Genomic DNA, 21828 nt, shown 5'->3' with positions numbered 1-21828 from the left:
CGTGAACCCAGGCGGCGGAGCTTGCAGTGAGCCGAGATTGCGCCACTGCACTCCAGCCTGGGCGACAGAGCGAGACTCCATCTCAAAAAAAAAAAAGAGTTTGGCTCTTTCTTGCTCTCTCAATCTCCCACATGCTCTCTTGCCTTTCTGCCTTTCTGCCTTCTGCCATGGAATGGTGCAGCATGAAGGCCCTCAACAGATTCTTGTGCCATGCTCTTGGGCTTCTCACCCTCTGTAACTATGAGCCTAATAAACTTCTATTGTTTATAAATTACCCATCGCAGGTATTCTGTTGTAGCAGCATAAAACAGATTAATACACATGATGATACATTTCAAAGGAAAATAAAACAAGGATGGTAATTATGGAGTACTGAGGTAGAGAGTGCTTGCAATTTTATACTGGGTGATCAGAGAATGCCACATTGAAAGCATAGTATTTGAGAAGAGAGCAGTAGGAGGTGAGAGAGTGACCCATACAGCTATCCAGAGGAAGACTATTTCAGGCAGAAAAAACAGAAAGCACAGAGGCTCCTAAGTGGGATGGTGCCTGGGTTGTCTGAAGAACAGGAAAAGGGCAGGGTTGTTTTAGTAGTGTTAGCAGGACAGAGAGAATTTAGAGAGATCAGAGAAGTCATGGAACACCAAATGTGTACAGGGCCTTACAGGTGGTTGTAAAAGTTTTCCTTTTATTGGGAGAGAGATGGGAAAGCACTGGAGGGATCTGAGCATAAGGGATCTGCTTAGACTCAGAATCGTTCCTGCTTCAGTTTTGAGAATAAACCATGGACTCTAGGGAGGAGCAAGGAGACTATCTAGGAGGTTGTTTCTATATTACAGGTGAGAGATTCCGGAGATGTGATTCATTTGGGGATACATTTTGAAGAAGAAGGCAAAAGCATTTGCTGAAGACATGGAGATGGAGTATACAGAAAAGGGAATAGTCGGTGATGACTCCACAATTTGGGGCCTTTGCACTGGGAGGATAAAAATTGCCATTTTCTGAGGTGGGGAAGACTGCAGAGGGAGCAGGATTCTTTGGAGGAGATTAGAGTTCAGTTTTGGGGCTGGGTGCAGTGACTCACGCCCGTAATCTCAGCACTTTGGGAGGCCAAGGCTGGCAGATCGTTTGAGGCCAGGAGTTTAAGAACAGCCTGGCCAACATGGTGAAACCCCATCTCTACCAAAAAATACAAAAATTAGCCAGGTGTGGTGGTGCATGCCTGTAGTACCAGCTGCTTGGGAGGCTGAGCCAGGAGAATCGCTTGAACCCAGGAGGTGGAGGTTTCAGTGACCCCAGAACTTGCCACTGCACTCCAGCCTATGTGACAGAGCAAGACTCCATCTCAAAAAAAAAAAAAAAAATTCAGTTTTGGATGTGTTAAGTTGAGATGCCCACTGGATATCAAAGAGGAGACGTCAGTAGACATATATGTAAGTTTGGAGTAAAAAGGAGAAGTCTAGACTGTTGATACAAATTTGAAAGTCTTCAGCAGACAGATAGTTTTTAAAGCCTCAAGATAGGATGAGATTACTTAGGGAGTCAGTACAGATGGAGAAGAGAAGTTGTGGAGATAAGGAGGAATCCAGAAAAACAGACAGATACAGGGTTACCAAATGAAATAAAGGACACCCAGTTATATTTTAAATAAATAATTTTTAGTACATAATTATCTCATGCAATATTTGGCATAAACTTATACACAAAGTTATTTGTTATTTATCTGAAATTCAGGCTTAACTGCATTTTTGTTTGTTAAATCTAACATTCCTAGCCTGGGAACCACTGGCCATGGAGGCAGGAGGAGAATCAGGAAAATGTGATGTCTTGGAAGTATAATATAGTTTTAAAAGTACTTCAAGAAGAAATGTGTTATTGAAATGTCACAAACTCCTGATAAGTCAAGTACATAGAGAATTGATTTAATAACATGGAAGTCATTGATGACCTTCATGTGAGTTGTTTCTGTGAAATGATGGGTACAAGAGTTTGATTGAAGTAGGTTCAAGAGAGAATAGAGGTAAGGAATAGAAAAATGCCAAGGGCAGGATGTGTAGTTTACATGAAACCTACTCACTATTCACTTTTCTGTTACTGTTGAATCTTGGTCGCAGATCTACAGCTGAAGTACAGAATACTATTCGTAGCCCCCAGGAGCGTTCCATGTTTCCCTGTTTACAACAGGTTTTCTCCCATATGCACCTGCTTGTTTGCAGGGCACATTCTCCTCTTGTCACTGCCTGGTTCTAATCTATGGAGCCTCTGTCCCTGCTTACAGTACTCTCTGCAGCGACCCCACTCCCCAGATGAGAAGATGCCAGTGTCAGCCTCCCTCAAAATTATATGTTACCATCAGTATAATGTGTTTAACAATGCCAAAATGCCAATAAGACAAATGAGGTGTGTCAATAAGAATTATAGCTGACATCTGAATATTCATTGCAAATACAAGTAAGCATGCTACATGTAACTTGAAGTGAAAACAGCATTTATTATATACTTTTTGTATGTTGATATTTCATAACACTTTAAAGTATTATTGCTAGAGTAAAGTTATGAGGTAATTAATGATGACTGTGAAAGCTGTTAATTTTAAATATCAAAAAGTTGATTAATTTTAAATATCAAAAAGGACTTTAAGTAGGCCAGGCATGGTGACTTATGCCTGGAATCCTAGTACTTTGGGAGGCTGAGGTAGGAGATTGCTGGGTTTGAGACCAGCCTGGGCAACATAGGGAGACCTTGTCTCTATGAAATAAAAATTTTTTAAAAATTAGGTAGATATGGTGGCACATGCCTGTGGTCCCAGCTACTTGGGAGGCTGAGGAGGAAGGATTACTTGAGCCCAGGAGGGCTTGAGCTGTGATCGCACCACTGTATTCCAGCCTGGGTGACCCAGCGAGTCTCTCTCTCTCTCTCTCTCTCTCTCTCTCTCTCACAAAAAAAAGAGATTTTAAGTAAATAGGGGGAATAGATTAAGCTAATACAAACCTTAAGAAAGTATGTGAGACGGGAGGGCATGGTGTCTCACACCTGTAATCCCAGCACTTTGGGAGGCCGAGGTGGGCGGATTACAAGGTTAGGAGATCGAGACCATCCTGGCTAACATGGTGAAACCCCGTCTCTACTGAAAATACAAAAAAATTAGCCGGGCGTGCTGATGGGCACCTGTAGTCCCAGCTACTCGAGAGGCTGAGGCAGGAGAATGGCGTGAACCCTGAAGGCAGAGCTTGCAGTGAGCCATGATAGCACCACTGCACTTCAGCCTGGGCAACAGACAGAGACTGTGTCTCAAAAAAAAAAAAAAAAAGTACGTGAGATAGATAATTTAGGAATAAATTTTTATTTCTTTTGATTCAATAAGTATTTATTTAAATTGTAAATAATAATACAGGCAAAACAAATCAAATTACAACTGAAAGTTGCTACAAACAATAAGAAAACTTTGTAAGGCCACTAATAAAAAATAAATATTCTGAAATCAATAGTTTCACAGCCAGTTAGAAGACACAATAGAAGACTATATAAAATAGGGCAAAAAAGAGCAAATAGTAGGTATAAATTAACAAAAATGTGCAGATGTATACAAGGAAAACTAAAACTTTGCCAAAAGACAAAAAAGTAGACCAGAATAGAAAAGTATAAAGTGTTCTTGAACAGGAAGACTTGGCATTACATTACAAAGATGTTAGATCTCCCTAAATTAATTAAATATTTTTAATATAATCTCGATAAAAATACCAAGTTTTTTAATCAAATGAAACAACAAGAATAGATATAAACTAAATGTAATGCCGGGCACTAGTTTAATGCTGTACTGGAGGCGAGAGAAATGCTAAAAAGGGTATTACTGGGTCAAATGGCAAAATAAAAACATGAATGGCAGAAGAGATACAAGTATTGTATCAATATCAATGTAAATTTATGAAGTTGATCATTGTACTGTGGTTATGTAAAATAATCTCCCTATTTTTAGGAAATGCACACTTGGGGAACTTAGAGGCAAAGGCCATGATGTACTAAATTTATCCTTAAATGGGTCAGCAAAAGAGTTATGTATGAAAGAGAAGGAGAAGAAGAGAAGATGAAACTATAAAACAAATATTAACAAGTGTAACCCTGGGTAAAGGATATGTGACTATTTTTGTACTACTTTTATGTTTGCAACTATTTGTGAATTTGAATTTATTTCCAAATAAAGAGTAAAAAAGAAAAGAATAGGTAGAAAGAGTCTGAAAAGAAGAACAATTGAAAGAGACTAGTCTGACCATAAATATACCATTGATATGGTATGGTTTTGGCACATGAATAGACACACAAAGAAACAGAAAGAAAAGTAAAGAAAAAGATGACTAGTGTAGGGAAATTCAGTTTATGATAAAGGATGCATCTCGATGTTAATAAATTGTGTTGTGACAACTGGATATCTATCTGGAAAAGATAAAATTGGATCCATAGCCCACACTATTCATCGGGATAAAGTCCAAATGTAGCAAAGATTTATATAGAAAAAAATAAAACCTCAAAAGTAGTAGAAGAAAATATGGACAAATTTCTTTGTAACATTGGAGTGAGGAAGGCCTTTCTATGAATCAAAGTCTAGAAACCAAATTTAAAAAGATAGATATATTTTACTACACAAAAATATTCTGATGACAAAAAGTAGTTACAAGGCAGAGAAAAATAGGAAAATTTTGCAATTCATAAGACTGACAAAGGGTGTTTTCTTTTTGTTTTTTGTTTTTGTTTTTGTTTCTTGAGACTGAGTCTCGCTCTATCTCCCAGGCTGGAGTGCAGTGGTGCGATCCCGGCTCGCTGCAACCTCCGCCTCCCAGGTTCAAGCGATTCTCTTGCCTCAGCCTCCTGAGTAGCTGGGATTACAGATGCACACCACTATGCCCAACTAATTTTTGTATTTTTAGTAGAGACAGGGTCTCGAACTCCTGACCTCAAGCGATCCATCCGCCTTGGCCTCCCAAAGTGCTGCCGCGCCCGGCCACCCCCTCACTTTTTTTTTTTTTTTAAATATATATAAGGATTTCATTGAAATCAAGACAAAAAGACAACCCAATATAAAAACAGGCAAAGGATATAAACAGATAGTTATCAGAAAAAGAAATATGAATGACTTTAAACTCATAGAAGATGCTCAATTTCACTCAAAATATGAGAACTGCAAATTATAACAAAATGGACGTGCCGTTTATCATCTATGAGCTTGGTTAAAAAATTCCAAATGTTTGATGACACATAATTTTGGCAAGAAACTCTTATGCATTGCTGATTGGAGCCCAAAAGATAACAATCCTATGTAAGGCAATTTGGAAATATCTCTCAAAATTACACATTTCTATCTTCTGACCAGTAATCCCACTTCTGGAAATTTACCTCAAATATACTTCACATGCATGAAATAACTTGTGTTCAACTTGTGTTCAAGGTCATGCATGGCAGCATTGCTTGTAACAACGAAAGACTGGAAAAGATCCAAATGGACCTAGTTAAATACGCTAAGGTACATCCTACATCATGGAATAATATGCAGCTATAAAAATCAATGAAAATTGCTCTTTATACTGATGTGAAAAGATCTCTAGAATATACTGAATGAAGAAGGCAAAGTAAAAAATGGAAAGAAGAATGTCTTATGCAAAATGCAATCTTGTGCAATAAAGGGGGAATAAAAATACATATTTAGATTTTCTAACATTCACATATAAAATACTGGAAAGATCCTCAATAAATTATAAAACTAGTTAACTATAGAGGAGGGAGAGGGAAGTTGGAGTGAAAGTGAATATACTCAGAGTGTACCTTTTGCATTACTTTGACTTTTTAAGTCATATAAATGTATTCCCTATTCAAAAAATAAACAAATAGACAGCTTCTTAAAAACGTAAATGTTCTTAAAAAAGAATAAGGAGTGATAATAGAATTATAATCTTTGTAGACTTGCTTGGTATTTTAGCATTCATAACATTCAAAGAAATCTTCAAAAACTATTTAATTTTTATTTAGTATTATTTAGCTTTGAGTCTTTCAAGAAAAAGTCCTGTTTGAGAATTGTATACATCTTGTTGAGGATGACTTCAAAGAAGAATATCAACTTTGCTACCCCAGAGTTTATGAAGAGGAAAACTCTAAAATGACATAGAAAAACCACCATGTTGAAACAGCTTTGATTAAGATAGAATATAAACAATGAATTTAAAAAGTTTAGAGGAAATGAGGTATCTCAAACCCATTCTGTTTTTACTAATCATATTTCAAAACAAGACTTCATAAAAATATTTCAAGAAGATAGTTCCTTTTACTCTTGAGTCTATGCAAAAATTTAAACAGAAAGCTTGACAAAAATATTGCTGTAGACTGCCAACTATTTTTAGTAGTAGATGAAGGATTTTTGACATTTGATGAAGATATAAAGTTCCTTCTATAAAACGTGTTACTAAAAGCAGTTTCTAGAATTAAAGTCTGCTGTGTATAAAAAGGTTAATGATATTATTAAATGTGCTACTTTTGTACCCTGTATATCAGACACTTGGACATGAAGAAACAACCAGAAGTCTTTTTAAAATATAAGATAGCACCATGGGTTGCTGGCAGTAAACAGAAAGAGAGTAGACCTTTTCCATATTCTTCTTCAGCCAAAGCAAACTATGTGATATACAAGATACTGTGGAATTGCCTTTGCCTTGTCATGTACTTATTCGAGATGTTCACAAAAGATAATGCAACACTTATGACATATCAAGAAGTCCTCTTAAATACCAAAATAAAGCCTTGACCTTTTACTTTGCAGATCACTGTAACAACACAATAACCCTTGTGATTTGCAGAGAAAAGAGTTTACTGGCTGGAACCTGCTGTAGACATAACCAACTCAGTTGGTTATGTGAGGGCAATATATCTTTCACTGAAATCAGTTGTAAAGATCCTCCTATCAGCTTACTCTAGTGACAAGTTTGAAACTGATGAGCGTGCAGTAAAACCTGAGATGCAGATGTTGTGATGGTTAATATTGAGCGTCAACTTGATTGGATCGAAGGACGCAAAGTATTGTTCCTGGGTGTGTCTGTGAGGGTGTTGCCAAAGGAGATTAACATTTGAGTCAGTGGACTGGGAGAGGCCGACCCACCCTCAGTCTGGGTGGGCACCATCTAATCAGCTGCCAGTGCAGCTGGAATAAAGCAGGGAGAAATTGGAAAGAGCAGACTTGCTGAGACTTCCAGTCTTCATCTTTCTCCTGTGCTGGATGTTTCCTGCCCTCAAACATCAGACTGCAAGTTCTTCAACTTTTGGACTCTTGGACTTACACCAGTGATTTGCTAGGGACTCTCAGGCCTTCAGACTGAATGCTGCACTGTGGGCTTTCCTACTTCTGAGGTTTTGGGACTCAGACTGGATTCCTCGCTCCTCAGCTTGCAGATGGCCTATTGTTGGGACTTCACCTTGTGGTCCTGTGAGTCAGTACTCCTAATAAACTCCCCTTCATATATACATATGTCCTATTACTTCTGTCCCTTTAGAGAATCCTGACTCATACAGATGTAAATTCAGAATTTAAATTATATTGTTCCATCATATCCTATTTCAAGATTCAGGATTTAAAGGCAAATATTTTCTCAAGTGATTGTTTGAAGCAGCAAGTACATGGGAAAATATTGTAAATAAAATTATACTTGAGGACAATTATCTTAAATCTGATTTTGAAAATATTCAGAGGCTGAGCCAGGAGGATCATTTGAGGACAAGAGTTTGAGACCAGCCTTGGCAACAAAGCAAGACCCTATCTCTATAAAAATTAAAAAATTTAGCCTGGTGTGGTGGCACACATGTAGTCCCAACTACTCAGGTGGCTGAAGCAGGAGGGTCTCTTGAGCTGAGGAGTTTGAGGTTACAGTGAGCTATGACTGGGCCACTGCTGCACTCCAGCTTGGGTGACAGAGTAAGACTCTGTCTCAAAAAAAGAAAATATTCAGAAAGCATTTTCTTTCAGCAGTGCACGAAGCTTCAGTTTGTAAAATTGCCATAATGAAAATGTACTGTCACCATCAATCTTTAATCAAGAATGAAAGAAGATGTTTTTACCTTGATCAGCTACTATTAAAGAGAAAGAAAGGCTCAATAACATGATAGCAACATCACCATCAGCAGGGTCCGAATGGCAGAGAAAGCCAAAAAAATATTTTGCTCTGGTACCTGCCTCCGACAAAAATGAGCATCTATTTAGAATTACAAATATTCAGTATAGTGACCACAGGAGCAAACTGACAGTACTGATGAATTACTATAATAGTAAATTGTTAAAATCTGACGATTAACACTGTGATAATACAATTCAAAAAACTGTATATTTGTATTCAAGTGTTCATGGCAGCATTATTCACAATAGCCCAAAATTGGAAACAGTATGAGAGTCTATCAGATGGTAAATGGATAAATGAAACATGCTGTACCCATATAACACTCGACAATAAAAAGGAACAAAGTCCTGATACATGCCACAACGTAGGTGAACCTCATGAAAGAAGCCAGACAATGCATAACCATGTATTGTATAATTCTACTTATATGAAATTTCTAGAAAGGGCAAAACTATAGAATCAGTAAGCAAATCAGTGGTTTTCTCAGACTAGGGGTGGAAGAGCAATGAGCTGCAAATAAGCATGAGATAACTTTTTAGAGTGCTAGAAGTGTTCTAAAACTAGATTACAACTGTAAGAATTATACAGTACAGCTCTAAATTTAGGTTTTTGATCCATTCTGGATTTTTTGTTTTGCCTAAACAACAGACATTTATTTTCTCACAGTTCTGGAGACTAGGAGTCCAAGATCAAGGTGCTGTCAGGGTTGGTGTCTGGTAAGGGCTCTCCTGCTGGCAGGAGATGGCCACCTTCTCATTGTGTTCTCACATGGCCTTTCCTCTGCATGCATGCACAGACAGAGAACACTCTCTGCTGTCTCTTCCTCATTGCAAACAAGAGGGTCATTCGAAGAGTAAGTGTCCCTCTCTCTCTCACTGGGGGGCCACCTCTTCCTTCTAGGCTGTTACAACCACAATCTCACCAACCTATCTGACAAGGGGGTCAGGCTGATCTCGAACTCCTGGGCTCAAGCAATCCTCCTGTCTCAGCCTCCCAAAGGGCTGGGATACAAACGTGAGTCACTGTGCTCTGCCAGATAGCTATTTAAAAAAGAAAAGAAAAGAATAAGTGTTTTGAGGATGTGGAGCAGTTGGATCTCTTGTGTACTGTTAGTGGGAAAGTAAAATGATAGACATTTTACATCTTCCTTTCAATGTAGGTGATTTTTATTTTATTTTCTTGCCTAATTACTTTGAATGGGACTTCCAGTACTATGTTGAATAGACATGGTGAAAGTGGGCATCCTTACCTTGTTTCTGATCTTAGAGGAAAGGCTTTCAGTCTTTCACCATTGATTATGATATTTGCTGTGGGTTTTTCATTTATGGCTTTTATTACATCGAGGTAATATTCCTTCTATTTCTAGTTTGTTATTTATTTTTATCAAAAAAGGGTGTTGAATTTTGTCAATTTTTTTTCTGTATCAATTGAGAAGATTAAGTGGTTTTTCCTCCCCCCGAATCCTGTTAATGTGGTGTATTATAATGATTGATTTTCAAGTGTTGAACCATCCTTTCATTCCAGGAATACATCTCACCGGGCCATGTTGAGTAATTCTTTTAATGTGCTGTTGAGTTCAGTTTGCTGGTATTTTGTTGAGGGTTTTTGCATCAGTGTTCATAAGGGATATTAGTTTGTAGTTTTCTTCTCTTGTAGTGTCTTTTTTGGTTTTGGTATCAGGGTAATGCTGACCTCATAGAATGAGTCAGGGAGTTTTTTTCTCTTCAGTTTTTTAGAAAAGTTTGAGAAGGATCCGTGTTAGTTCTTTAAATGTTTGGTGAAATTCACCAGTGATGCCATCAGATCCAGGGCTTTTCTTTTGTTCTTTTTTTTGTTTTTCTTTCTTTTTTCTTTTCTTTTCTTTTCTTTTTTTTTTTTTTTTTTTTTTTTGAGACAGTGTCGCTCTGTTGCCTAGGCTGGAGTGCAGTGGCAAGATCTCAGCTCACTGCAATCTCCATCTCCTGAGTTCAAGGGATTCTTGAGCCACAGCCACTTAAGTAGTTGGAATTACAGGTGCATGCCACCACATCTGTGTATTTTTAGTAGAGGCAGGGTTTTGTCACATTGGCCAGGCTGGTCTTGAACTCCTGGCCTTGAGTGACCTGCCTGCCTCAGCCTCCCAAAGTGCTGGGATTACAGGCATCAGCCACTGTGCCCGGTCTAGATGTAGGGCTTTTCTGACGACCCCAAATCTGGAGATTTTTGACTAATGATTCAATTTCCTTATTCTTTATAGGTCTACTCAGATTCTCTGTTTCTTCATAATTTAACCTTAATAGATTTTGTGTTTCTAGAAATTTGTTCATTTCATGTGGGTTTTTAAATTTGTTGACATACAATTGTTCATAACACTCTCATATAATCTTTTTATATCTGTAGAATCAGTAATAATGTCCCCACTTTCACTTCTGATTTTAGTAATTCACGTCGTCGTCTTTTTTTTTTTTTCTTTTTTTGAGACAGGGTCTCGCTGTGTCTCTCAGGCTGGAGTGCAGTGGCCTGATCATTTGAGCCTCCCAGGCTCAAGCGATCCTCCCACACCATCACACCCAGTTAATTAAAAAAATATTTTTATAGAGGTGGGGTCTCACTATGTTGCCCAGGCTGGTCTCAAACTCCTGGGCTCAAGTCATCCGCCAGCCTCAGCCTCTCAAAGTGCTTGGATTACAGGTGTGTGCTACTGCAACTGGCCTCATTTTTAACAAGTCTATCTAGATAAATGTTTGTTATACTCAAAGAACCAGTTTCTGGTTTTATTAATTTTCTTTATTGTTTTTCTGTTCTCTATTCTGTTGGTCTCTGTGCTCATCTTTTAAATTTCCTTTCTTATGCTAGCTTTGGGTTTAGTTTGTTCTTCTTTTTCTAGTTCTATAAGTTATAAAATTAGGTTTGACATCTTTCTTTTTTAATGTAAACATGTATAGCTATAAATGTCCACTACAGCACTGCCTTAAGGCACAAAACCATAAATTTTGGTATGTTATGTTTTCATTGTCATTTGAATTTCTACTTTGATTTATTGGTTGTTTATTTTCATAAGTTTATGAATTTTCTAGTTTTATGTCTGCTTTTTTGGCTTTTCTCTTCTTTTTCATATTGTTTTGATTGATAAACATGATTATTTAGTTTCATGTATAAATTATGAGTGCTATAAATTAGTACCATTTCTACTTGCTATCCACAATGACCAGAATAATCTCTTAACTTCATAATTCCTATTTTTTCTATCTTTTTACTTTACAACTAATTTCAGCCCCTTTTGATTTTTAAAAATACATTTTCATCAAAAAACATATTTAACTGAAAAAGAAGTTAAATGAAATACTCTTATACATTGAATTATCAAGAATACCAGAATACCAATGAAAAATGATACTTCATGGTTTATGTAATACATTTTCATAAAGTCAAATCATTATTTCATTTTATTCTTACAATGTTTCTGAAATAAATTATCGCTATTTTATAGTTGAGGCAACTTAGACAGTGGCAGAGCTGGAATGAGAATTAAGAACTGATTGATTTACTTACATTGCCCTACATACTATATAATCAGAACAATATTCTACATAGAATTGTAAAAAGATTAAAATATCCAATAAGAATGATAGTGTAAGGCCAGGCATAGTGACTCATACCTGTAATCCCAGGGCTTTAGGGTGCTGAGGTGGGAGGATTACCTGATCTTAGGAGTTTGAGACTGGCCTGGGTAACATAGTAAGACCCATCTCTACAAAAAATAGAGATTAGTTGGGCATGGAGGCACGTGCCTTAATCTCAGCTACTTGGGAGGCTGAGGCAGGAGAATTGCTTGAGCCCAGAAATTTGAGGCTGTAGTGAGCTATGATTGTACTGTAACCACCCAATGGATTCACCCTGCCTGCTGCCTAGACAAAGCCAATTTACTAAGACAGATGAATTGCAGTAGAAATAGACTAATTCAAGCAGAGCCAGCTGTGTGGGAGACCGGAGTTTTATTATTACTCAAATCAGTCTCCCCATTGAGAGTGGGGTTTTGAAGTCTCCAACATTTATTTTAGAAATGTCTATTTCTTTCTTCAATTCTGTCAGTTTTTGCTTCACACGTTTTGATTATTAGGTGCATAAATGTTTATAATTATTATACTTTTTTGTTACATTGAACCTCCTATTAATGTATAATGTCCTTCTTTGTCTCATTTAATCTTTTTTGACTTAAAGTCTATTTTGTCCATTGTTAGAATAGCAACCCCTGCTCTCTTTTGGTTACTATTTGCATGGAGAATCTTTTTCCATTCTTTCATGTTCAATCTTTTGTGTCTTTAAATCTAAAGTGAACTTCCTGTAGACAGCATATAGTTCAATCATGTTTTTCTATCCATTCTGCTAATCTCTTTTGATTAGAGAGTTTAACTCATTTACATTTAAAATAATGATGGATGAGGAGATACTTCTGTCATTTTGCTGGGTGTTTTCTAAATGCCTTGTAGATTTTTGTCCCTTATTTCCTACATTTAATTGATATTTTGTAGTGAAAAATTTCAATTCCTTTTTCATTTCCTTTTGTGTACATTCTACAGCTGTTTTCTCTGTGGTTAGCATGGAGATTTAATGTACTATTCTAAAGGTATAATATTCTAACTTGAAATTATACCAGTTTAATGTCCGTAATGTACAAAAATTCTGTTCCTTTATAGCTCTGTCTTCACAGTTTCAGCTGTCAGTGTCACAAAATTATATCCATATGCATTTTGTGCTTGAAAACCTAAATTAATAATTTTTTAAATGCATCAGTCTCTTAAATTATATAAAAATCAAAATGAACAGTTACAAACCAAAGTTATGGAAATGCTGGCTTATATTTTATGTTTTTAAAAAATTATTTTATTTTATTTTTATAGAGACAAGGTCTTATTCTGTTGCCCAGGCTGGAGTGCAGTGGCACAATCGTAGCTCACTGTAACCTCAAACTTCTGGGGTGAGTGATCCTCCCACCCCAGCCTCCTGAGTAGTTGGGACTATCTGTGCATGCCGTCATGCCTGGATAATTTTTAAATTTTTTTATAGAGACTATGTTGCCCAAGCTGGTCTCCAACTCCTGACCTCAAGTGATCTTCCTACCTTGGCCTCCCAAAGTGTCAAGATTACAGGTGTCAGCCACCACACCTAGCAATACTGGCTTTTAGACTAATATTTTTTTAAAAATGTATTCATCCCTTTTTGTCATGTAGCATTTCTTAAGTCATGTAGAAACAAAAAATGATGCCACAAACTGTTGTTAAAATACACTAGCTTTTATAATGTCTCATGTATTTACCTTTATTGAGATCTTTATTCCCTCATATGGTTTTGAGTTACTGTCTAGTATCCTTTCATTTCACCTTGCATGACTACCTTGAGCATTTCTTGCAAGGCAGCTCTAGTGGTAATGAACTCCCTCAGCTTTTGTTTATTTGGGATTGTGTTAATTTCTTTCTCTCTTTTGGAAGACATATATAGTCATCCCTTGGTATCTGTGAAAGATTGGTTCCAGGATACCCTGTAGATACCAAAATGCATGAATTTTCAAGTTTCTTATGTAAATGGCATAATGTTTGCATTTAACCTGTGTACAACTTGCACATACTTTATTCACATACTTGATTGCTTCTAATACCTAATACAATATAAATGCAATGTAAATAATTGTTATACTATATTCAGAATTGTTTTAAAATTTGTATTATTTTTATAGTTTTAAAAAATATATTTTTAGCCTGGGCATGGTTGCTCACATCTGTAATTCCAACACTTTGGGAGGCCAAAATGGGAGGATCACTTGTTGCTAGGAGTTCAAAACCAGCCAGGGCAACATAGTGAGACCCCATCTTCACAAAAAACTTAAAAATTAGCTGGGTGTGGTGGTGCATGGCCGTAGTCTTAGCTACTTGGGAGACTGAGGCAAGAGGATTTCTTGAGCCCGGCAGTTCAAGACTGTAGTGAGGTATGATCATGCCACTGTACTCCAGTCTAGGCAATAGAGCAAGGACCCATTTCTAAATATAAACATATATTTTTTGATACACAGTTGGTTAAATCTGTGGATGTGGAATCTAGAAGCTAGGTTTTTGTTAGTTGGTTCACTACATCATCATTTATTTATAGCATCAAAAAGTTATGTGTTCAATATTAATTAAATGGTTAAACAAAATATAGCACATTGAAGATAGTCTATGATGCAACCATTAGAATTATGTTTTAATTCCAATCTCAGAAGGCTGAGCTTATGCAGTTTCTTTTTTTTTAAACGGTTTACTACTTTTTTTGGTCTAGCTTTCAAAAAGAAAAAAAGTAAAATGAAGGGAGGAAATAAAGGGCAGTAGCCCTTTAAATCTCCTGGAAGTCACTTCAGCTAGAGAGGGAGGGAGTTGCAACAATGGAGGGAGGTACTACAACAATAGCTGCTGCCTCGTTGTCTTTTTTTTTTTTTTTTTTTTTTCTGAGATGGAATCTCCCTTTCTCCCCCAGGCTGAAGAACAGTGGCATGATCACTGCTCACTGCAGCCTTGACCTCCCAGCCTCAAGTGATCCTCCCAACTCAGCCTCCCGAGTAGCTGGAGCTACAGGTGCATACCACTATGCCCAGCTAGTTAAAAAAATTTTTTGTAGTGACTGGGTTTCACTATGTTGACTGGGTTGGTCTCCAATTCCTGGGCTCAAATGTTCCTCCCATCTCAGCCTTCCCAAGTGCCTTTGTCTTCACCTCTGTGATTAGAAGCAGCAGTAGGCCATCAGAGCACAGATCCCTGATAGCTGAAGGACAAGGTCCTTTTTGCCCACCCGTGGCTCCCACAGGCTGTTTGTATCTACTACAGGAACCCATGCACAGCTGTCTGTCATGGGGTAGGAGTGGGAATTAATCACTGCTACTGTGCTAAGAGCTAAAATTGACTGAAATTAACTACCTATTAGGGTCCAGACCTTTTCCTAGAAGTTGGAATCTTTCAGTAGACTCCAGAGTTCTAAAATAGTTACATCAGACAGATGCTGCCAGTGTAATTGTTGTCTAGGTGGAGAGACAGATTCTTGGTGCTTCCCTGAATCCTGAGTTAATTTTTGCATATGGTGTGAGGTAAAGGTCCAACTTCATTTCTTTTGCATGTGGATATCCTGTTTTCCCAAAACACCAATGAAGAGACTATGCTTTTCCCATTGAATAGTCTTGACAGCCTTGTCAAAAACCAAATAGATACGAAGATTTATTTTGACTTTATTGCATTGATTTATATCTCTGTCCTTATGCCAATACCACAATGTTTTGATGACTGTGGTTTTGTAGTAAGACTTTGAAATTGGGAAGTGTGAGTCCTTCAACTTTGTTCTTTTACAAAATTGTTTTGACTCTTTGGGGTCTCTTGAAATTCCATATGAATTTTGGGAAAGGGTTTTCTGGTTCTGAGAAAACAAAACAGTAAAAGAAAAAGATGCCATTGGAATTTTGGTAGGGATTGCATTAAATCTGTATATCACTTTGGGCAGTACTGTTATCTTAACAATATTGAGTTTTCCAATGTATGAAGTGGGATCTTTTTCCATTTATTTATGTCTTCTTTAATTTTCTTCAGCAATGTTTTGGTTTTTTTTAGTAAATAAGTTTTGTCCCTTTTTAGTTAAATTTATTTCTAAGTATCTTCTTTTTGATCTTTAAAATGGAATTGTTTTCTAAATTTCCTTTTTGAATTGTTCATTGCTAGTGTATAGAAATACAACTAATTTTTGTGTGCTGATTTTGTATCCTGCAACTTTGCTGAATTCACTTGTTAGCTCTATTGTATATGTGTGTGTGTGTGTGAACACACGCGTGTATTTTTTAGGTTCTTCAGTGTATAAGATCATGTCATCTGTTTATAAAGATAATTTTACTTCTTCTTTTCCAATATGTCTTTTATTTCATTTTCTTGCCTACTTGTTCTAGCTAGGACTTCCAGTCCTATGTTTAATAGAAGTGGCAAAAGTGGGCATCCTTGTCTTGTTCTTGTTCTCAGTGTAAAGATTTTCAGTCTTTCACCATTGAGTGTGATGTTTTCTGTGGGTTTTTTGTGGATGGCCTTTATCATGTTGAAGACGTTCCCCTCTATTCCTATTTTATTGAGTGTATTTATCATGAGAGAGTGTTGAATTTTGTCAAATGCTTTTTCTGCATCAATTGAGATTATCATGTGGGATTTTCTCTTTTATTATTTATTTATTTATTTATTTTTGGAGACAGAGTCTCACTCTCTCACTCTGTCACCCAGGCTGGAGTGCAGTGGCGCGATCTTGGCTCACTGCAACGTCTTCCTCCTGGGTTCAAGTGATTCTCCTGCCTCAGCATCCTGAATAGTTGGGACTACAGACATGCGCCACCATGCCCGGTTAATTTTTGTATTTTTTGGTAGAGACGGGGTTTCACTGTGTTGGCCAGGCTGATCTTTCATTCTTTTAATGTGGTGTATTTCACTGATTAGTTTTCATATATTAAACCAACCTTCCATTCCTGGGATAAATCCTACTTGGTCATGGGTATAATTCTTTTAATGTGCTGCTGGATTCGGTATGCTAGTATTTTGTTGATGATATTTGCATATATGTTCACAAATGATATTGTTCTGTAGTTCTTTTTTCTCATAGTGTGTTTGTGTGGCTTTGGGATATTGTCCAAAAAAAATCAAGCAAAAAATCAATTGGTGTTCTAAAACCATCTTTTCAAATAACTCAAGTAAAAGAAATAAAAGTCTATTCAGAAAATAGTAACAGGCTGGGCATGGTGACTCACAGCTGTAATCCCAGCACTTTGGGAGTCTGAGGCCAGCAGATCACTTGAGGTCAGGAGTTTGACACCAGCCTGGGCAACACGGTGAAACCCCATCTCTAAACCCCATATTTAAAAATACAAAAATTAGCCAGGCGTGGTGGCACGTGCCTGTAGTCCCAGCGATTTGGGAGGCTGAGGCAGGAGAATTGCTTGAACCCAGGAGGCAGAGGTTGCAGCGAGCCAAGATTGCGCCACTGCACTCCAGCATGGGTGACAGAGCAAGACTCCAACTAAAAACAAAAACAAAAACAAGTAACAGTGAGAAAACAATTTTGTATAACAACAAAATTGTTCTCAGAGGAAAATTTATATTACTAAATATTTGTATTAGAAAGCAAAAAATACCAAAAACAAATGAATGAAGTATTCACCTTGTAGAAGTTCAGATTCTTTGTTTGCAAAAGCAGAAATCAACTCAGACAAAATAAAACATAAATTTTTGGTTCAGTTCATAGAACTGAAAGAGAAAGCTGAAAAGTTAGGCCCCAAAAGGGCAGGAACCAGGATGACTCTGGAGAACCAGGTAACAGAAAGCAATGAAACAGCTACATGATGAATCAGCTACCAGATGAATCAGCTACAGCTGTTTTCAGTCTTTTCTTAAGATTCAGTTGCTATGGAGAGAGCATCCAACTATCCTAAGTTAGGTTTCACATCTATTTTTAATCTAAAAATATTCAGTGCATCTTAATTGATTGTCTTGCCAATCATTATCCAATAAAGAATGTTACTTCCCCAAGAAAAATTAAGGTAATATTATGAAGAAGGGGTAATGGATGTGAGGTGGCAAAAACAACAAATTGTTCCTTAGAAGCTAGATTTTTATTACTTTGTTCACTACATCATCATTTATTTATAGCACCAAAAAGTTATGTTTTCAATATTAATTGAATGGTTAAATAAAATATAGCACATTTAAGATAGTTTATGATGCAACCATTAGTTATGTTTTAAATCAATATTTAAAGATGGAAAAAATCATTATGGAAAAAGATCAAATCTGTATATCATCTATGAATTAAATTTCATTTAAAAGGTTTTTTATTTCTTAAAATTTTTATTATACATGCTGTATTCATGGAAAACCAAGATCTTTAAAGGAACTCAAATTAGATATAAATTATGTTCAGCTCTGAGCTGGTTTTAAGTCATGTTTAGCATGGAAACAGTTAAACTGAAGCTTTCTTCTCCTTATAGGTTGCCATCATTTTCTTGACTTCTGCAATAGCTTTCCCTGGATTCAGACCCTTAGGACAGGTCCCTGTGCAGTTCATGATGGTGTGGCAGCGGTGTAGAGAGAACGGGTCCTGCGGCTTGGCCAGGTGCTCCTCAGTCAAATCGTCTCTGGAGTCAATCATCCAGCGATAGGCCTGCATAAGAACTGCAGGCGGCCGGGGGCGGTGGCTCAAGCCTGTAATCCCAGCACTTTGGGAGGCCGAGACGGGCGGATCACGAGGTCAGGAGATCGAGACCATCCTGGCTAACACGGTGAAACCCCGTCTCTACTAAAAAGTACAAAAAACCAGCCGGGCGAGGTGGCGGGCGCCTGTAGTCCCAGCTACTCGGGAGGCTGAGGCAGGAGAATGGCGTAAACCCTGTCTCTTATACACATCTAGATGTGTATAAGAGACAGAAAAAAAAAAAAAAAGAACTGCAGGCCCCAGATAATTGTCTCCGTTCCACCAGTAGCTGGGGCAGCTGGTGCTACAGCAAGCACAGCGCATGCACTCGTAGAGCCCGTCCAGTTTCTCATGCTCTTCTATGGACTGCAGACACTGCTGCTTGCCTTCCTGAGATTCATCCTTCTTCTTCAAATAAGGCTCAATGGATTTGTACTGTGCATAGAAGTTGCTCAAATCGGGAACAAGATCCTTTATCACATACATATGCGGAAGAGGGTAGATTTTTGAGACCTTATTGAGGTTGGTGTCAATCCTTCGGGTGCAAGCCAGAGTGTTGCCTCCATTGATGTTTATTGCACAAGAGCCACAGATGCCTTCTCTGCATGATCTTCGGAAGGTCAAAGTAGAGTCAATTTCATTCTTAATCTTGATTAAAGCATCCAGTACCACGGGGCCACATTTATTAAGGTCAACTTCGTAAGTCTGCATATGAGGTTTGTCTCCAGCCTTGTCTGGGTCCCATCGATAGATGGCAAATGTCTTGATACGGGCAGCTGCGGCTGCAGCTGTCTGGGCTCCTCCGGAGGCCTGCAGGCAGGCTCCGCCAAGGGTTGTGGCCCGTAACCAGCGCCTCAAGGAGAGTGAGACCACCGCCGCCATCTTGGCTCCTCATTTAAAAGTTTTATTGGTGCATAAAACCAACACCAACACCTGAAGAAAATGCATCAAAATGTGGGCCAGGCGCGGTGGCTCAGGCCTGTAATCCCAGCACTTTGGGAGGCCGAGGCGGGCGGATCACGAGGCCATCGAGACCATCCTGACTAACCCAGTGAAACCCCGTCTCTACTAAAAATACAAAAAAATAGCCAGGCGTGGTGGCGGGTGCCTGTAGTCCCAGCTACTCGGGAGGCTGAGGCAGGAGAATGGCGGGAACCTGGGAGGCGGAACTTGCAGTGAGCTGAGATCCGGCCACTGCACTCCAGCCTGGGTCACAGAGCAAACCAACACTCCACTTCAAAAAAAAAAAAAAAGAGAAAATGCATCAAAATGTGAATAGTAGAATCGTAGCTTTTTTTTTTCTGTTTCTCCATATATGCGTGCCTAAAGAACGTATATATATATATTTTTATATATATATCCCCCCAACACACACATTGTAATGGGTTGAATTATGACCCCTAAAAATATCTCTCCATGTCCTAATACCCACGCTCCTGAATAGTGTCTTTGTAGATATAATTGAGTTAATGATCTTGAGATGAGCTCATCTTAGATTATCTGGATGGGTCCTAAATTTAACGATCCTTGTGTAGGAGACAGAAAAGAAGACACAGACACAGAGAAAGCCATGGCCATGTGAAGACGGATACCGAGATTGGAGTTATGTAGCTACAAGCCAAGGAACTCCTGGAGTCACCAAAAGCTAGAAGAAGCAAGAAAAATTCTCTCTAGGGCCCTTGGAGGGAGGGTAGCCCTGCTGACATCTTGAGTTCAGCCTTTTTTCTCCAGAACTGGCAGAGAATAAATCTGTGTTGTTACCCAGTTTGTGGTAATTTGTCCCAGCATCCCTACAAAAACATATATATATATATATACACACACACACACGCACACAAATAAACAGCAGCCTTTCGATGTGTTACACAAGATGTGTTTTCCCCAATTTTCCATATTTTTCCACAATAAAGAAAATAATATATTGTTTTAAAAGTTGGATATAAAGTTTAGCAAATTTAATATCAGACAAAATAAAACTTAAGGAAAAAATTCAGTGGCCTATATTCTCCTAGGGCCCCTCCCTGTGAGAAGCCAGCCTCTGTGACTCGGGGAACCCCTCCAGTTGCGTCTCCTGTTCGCTGCTTTGCGACTTCGTTCGGGTTCCTGTTTCTCTTCTTCCCAGCTCTTGGCTTCGCTTCGCTTGGCTGGGGTTGGCTGGAACTTCGGTTTCTCTCCTTCGGCTGCGCCAGCCTGGGTTCCTGCCCTGCCTGACCCTGGCACTCTGCGTCCTGGCTTCTCCCTTGTCTGGGCAGGGGGAATTGCACATTTACAGAGAGGGGCGATCACCTCCTTTTCAGGTGCCCACAGCACGCATAGAGGGATAGTGGGTAAACCCGACGGTAACACGCCTGCACCACCTGTGAATTCCGAAAACAAACGCAAGGTAGGGCTTGTTTCCTACGCCAGGTGATTTCCTTTCGTTGGTAGGGTGGGGTGGTGGGAAGGCCAGGCGCTGAAAACTCAGGCCGCCTTCTTTTCGGAAACCCAGAAGTAGAAAGTGGACCTTTGTGTCCTCGGTGTTCTCGTTGCCCGGTCTCCCCAGATGCCCCCAAGAAAGCAGGTGCCGTTTAACCGGGCGGATCCTGGAGCGCGCGTAGCTCGGCTGGGAGGTCCCGCCTGGCGGAGACCCCTCCCAATAGCACCCTCAGCATCCCAAGCCGGCTTACGCCCGAGTCGCCAAGACACCACTAGGTGGCGCCAAAGCGCAGCCGGGACCTGGTGGGTTGGGGCGAGCAGCCTCAGGACTAGCAAAGTCTAAAAGACCGTGAGTCTGATGCAGCGTGGGTCTCTGGGAAGCGGCTGTGCCCTTTGTCCACTGTACCCTCTCCCGGGGGTTGAAACTGCCCTGAATGGGGTATGAAAATCCCCTCAGCTAGAGATGTGAGATCGTCACGTGCACATTTCCGGAACATACGGAATCAATAAGCCTTGCAGAAGTCAGCCCACGGTAGCCACGCGAACAATGAAGGTTGTCAAAGGACTGGTGGAGATCGGTCAGCCTCACGTTTCCTCAGATCCCAGAGTTGCTCGCGAGAATATGCAAAGATTTCCCTTTGCCCAAGAGGGGCACTCAGGTGGGTGGGAGAGTGGAAGTGGCCTTTAGGTCCGGTGGAGAAATGCATGTGCCAAGAACTAGGAAACGTGGGAAACAGGTCACCAAGCTAATGTCTGCAAAGTTTGTGGAAGGCAACAAAGCCTGGGAGGGGAAGATGACGTACATCTCAGTGGATACTAAAGTGGAAAGGTGATGACCCCAGAACATTCAGATGACCCTCCCTTAATGCTACATAAGTACCCCCACGACTTAGATCCAACCTCCTGGGAAAAGGTGGAAAACGGGAAACACTAATTGGGAAAATCCTGGAAAAAAATTACTGAGTTTACATGGAGATGACTAACATTAGGTGTATGTGTGTGGTTGGTGGTTTGTTGTAGTTTTTATTTTTTTTAATTATTTTTAAAAATTTCT

At 39.0% G+C, this 21828-nt stretch overlaps 2 protein-coding genes across 3 annotated transcripts in view; both read right to left on the bottom strand.

The window, feature by feature from the left end:
• Positions 1-8993, bottom strand: part of SPR (sepiapterin reductase (7,8-dihydrobiopterin:NADP+ oxidoreductase)) — a 22793-nt gene extending 13800 nt beyond the window's left edge. The window contains exon 1 of the mRNA XM_011980757.1: positions 8916-8993. Within this exon, the coding sequence (XP_011836147.1) occupies positions 8916-8993 (78 nt within the window). The remainder of the gene's footprint in view (positions 1-8915) is intronic.
• Positions 8994-17996: 9003 nt separating this feature from the next.
• LOC105540160 (succinate dehydrogenase [ubiquinone] iron-sulfur subunit, mitochondrial-like) lies at positions 17997-19254 on the bottom strand. Of its 2 annotated transcripts, XM_011980673.1 has the most exons (3): positions 18612-19254; position 18554; positions 17997-18340 (listed from the first exon to the last, which is right to left on the bottom strand). In XM_011980673.1, exons 1-3 carry the CDS (start codon positions 19239-19241, stop codon positions 18129-18131), a joined length of 843 nt encoding a protein of 280 aa, XP_011836063.1. In that variant the 5' UTR covers positions 19242-19254; the 3' UTR covers positions 17997-18128. The 2 variants fall into 2 exon arrangements, with proteins under 2 accessions (XP_011836063.1, XP_011836064.1); XM_011980674.1 differs by lacking the exon at position 18554 and having other exon boundaries at positions 17997-18346; positions 18617-19254.
• Positions 19255-21828: the final 2574 nt, after the last annotated feature.

This window comes from Mandrillus leucophaeus, unplaced genomic scaffold (genome assembly GCF_000951045.1).
Source record: "Mandrillus leucophaeus isolate KB7577 unplaced genomic scaffold, Mleu.le_1.0 Scaffold216, whole genome shotgun sequence".
In the NCBI taxonomy this organism is placed as follows: domain Eukaryota; kingdom Metazoa; phylum Chordata; class Mammalia; order Primates; family Cercopithecidae; genus Mandrillus; species Mandrillus leucophaeus.
The sequence above is the reverse complement of the archived record's forward strand: the minus strand, read 5'-3'. Positions and strand labels throughout refer to the sequence as shown.

Bases quoted from the DNA above. Each gene is read 5' to 3' on its own strand.
- LOC105540160 (XM_011980673.1), bottom strand. From the start codon at position 19,241: ATGGCGGCGGTGGTCTCACTCTCCTTGAGGCGCTGGTTACGGGCCACA.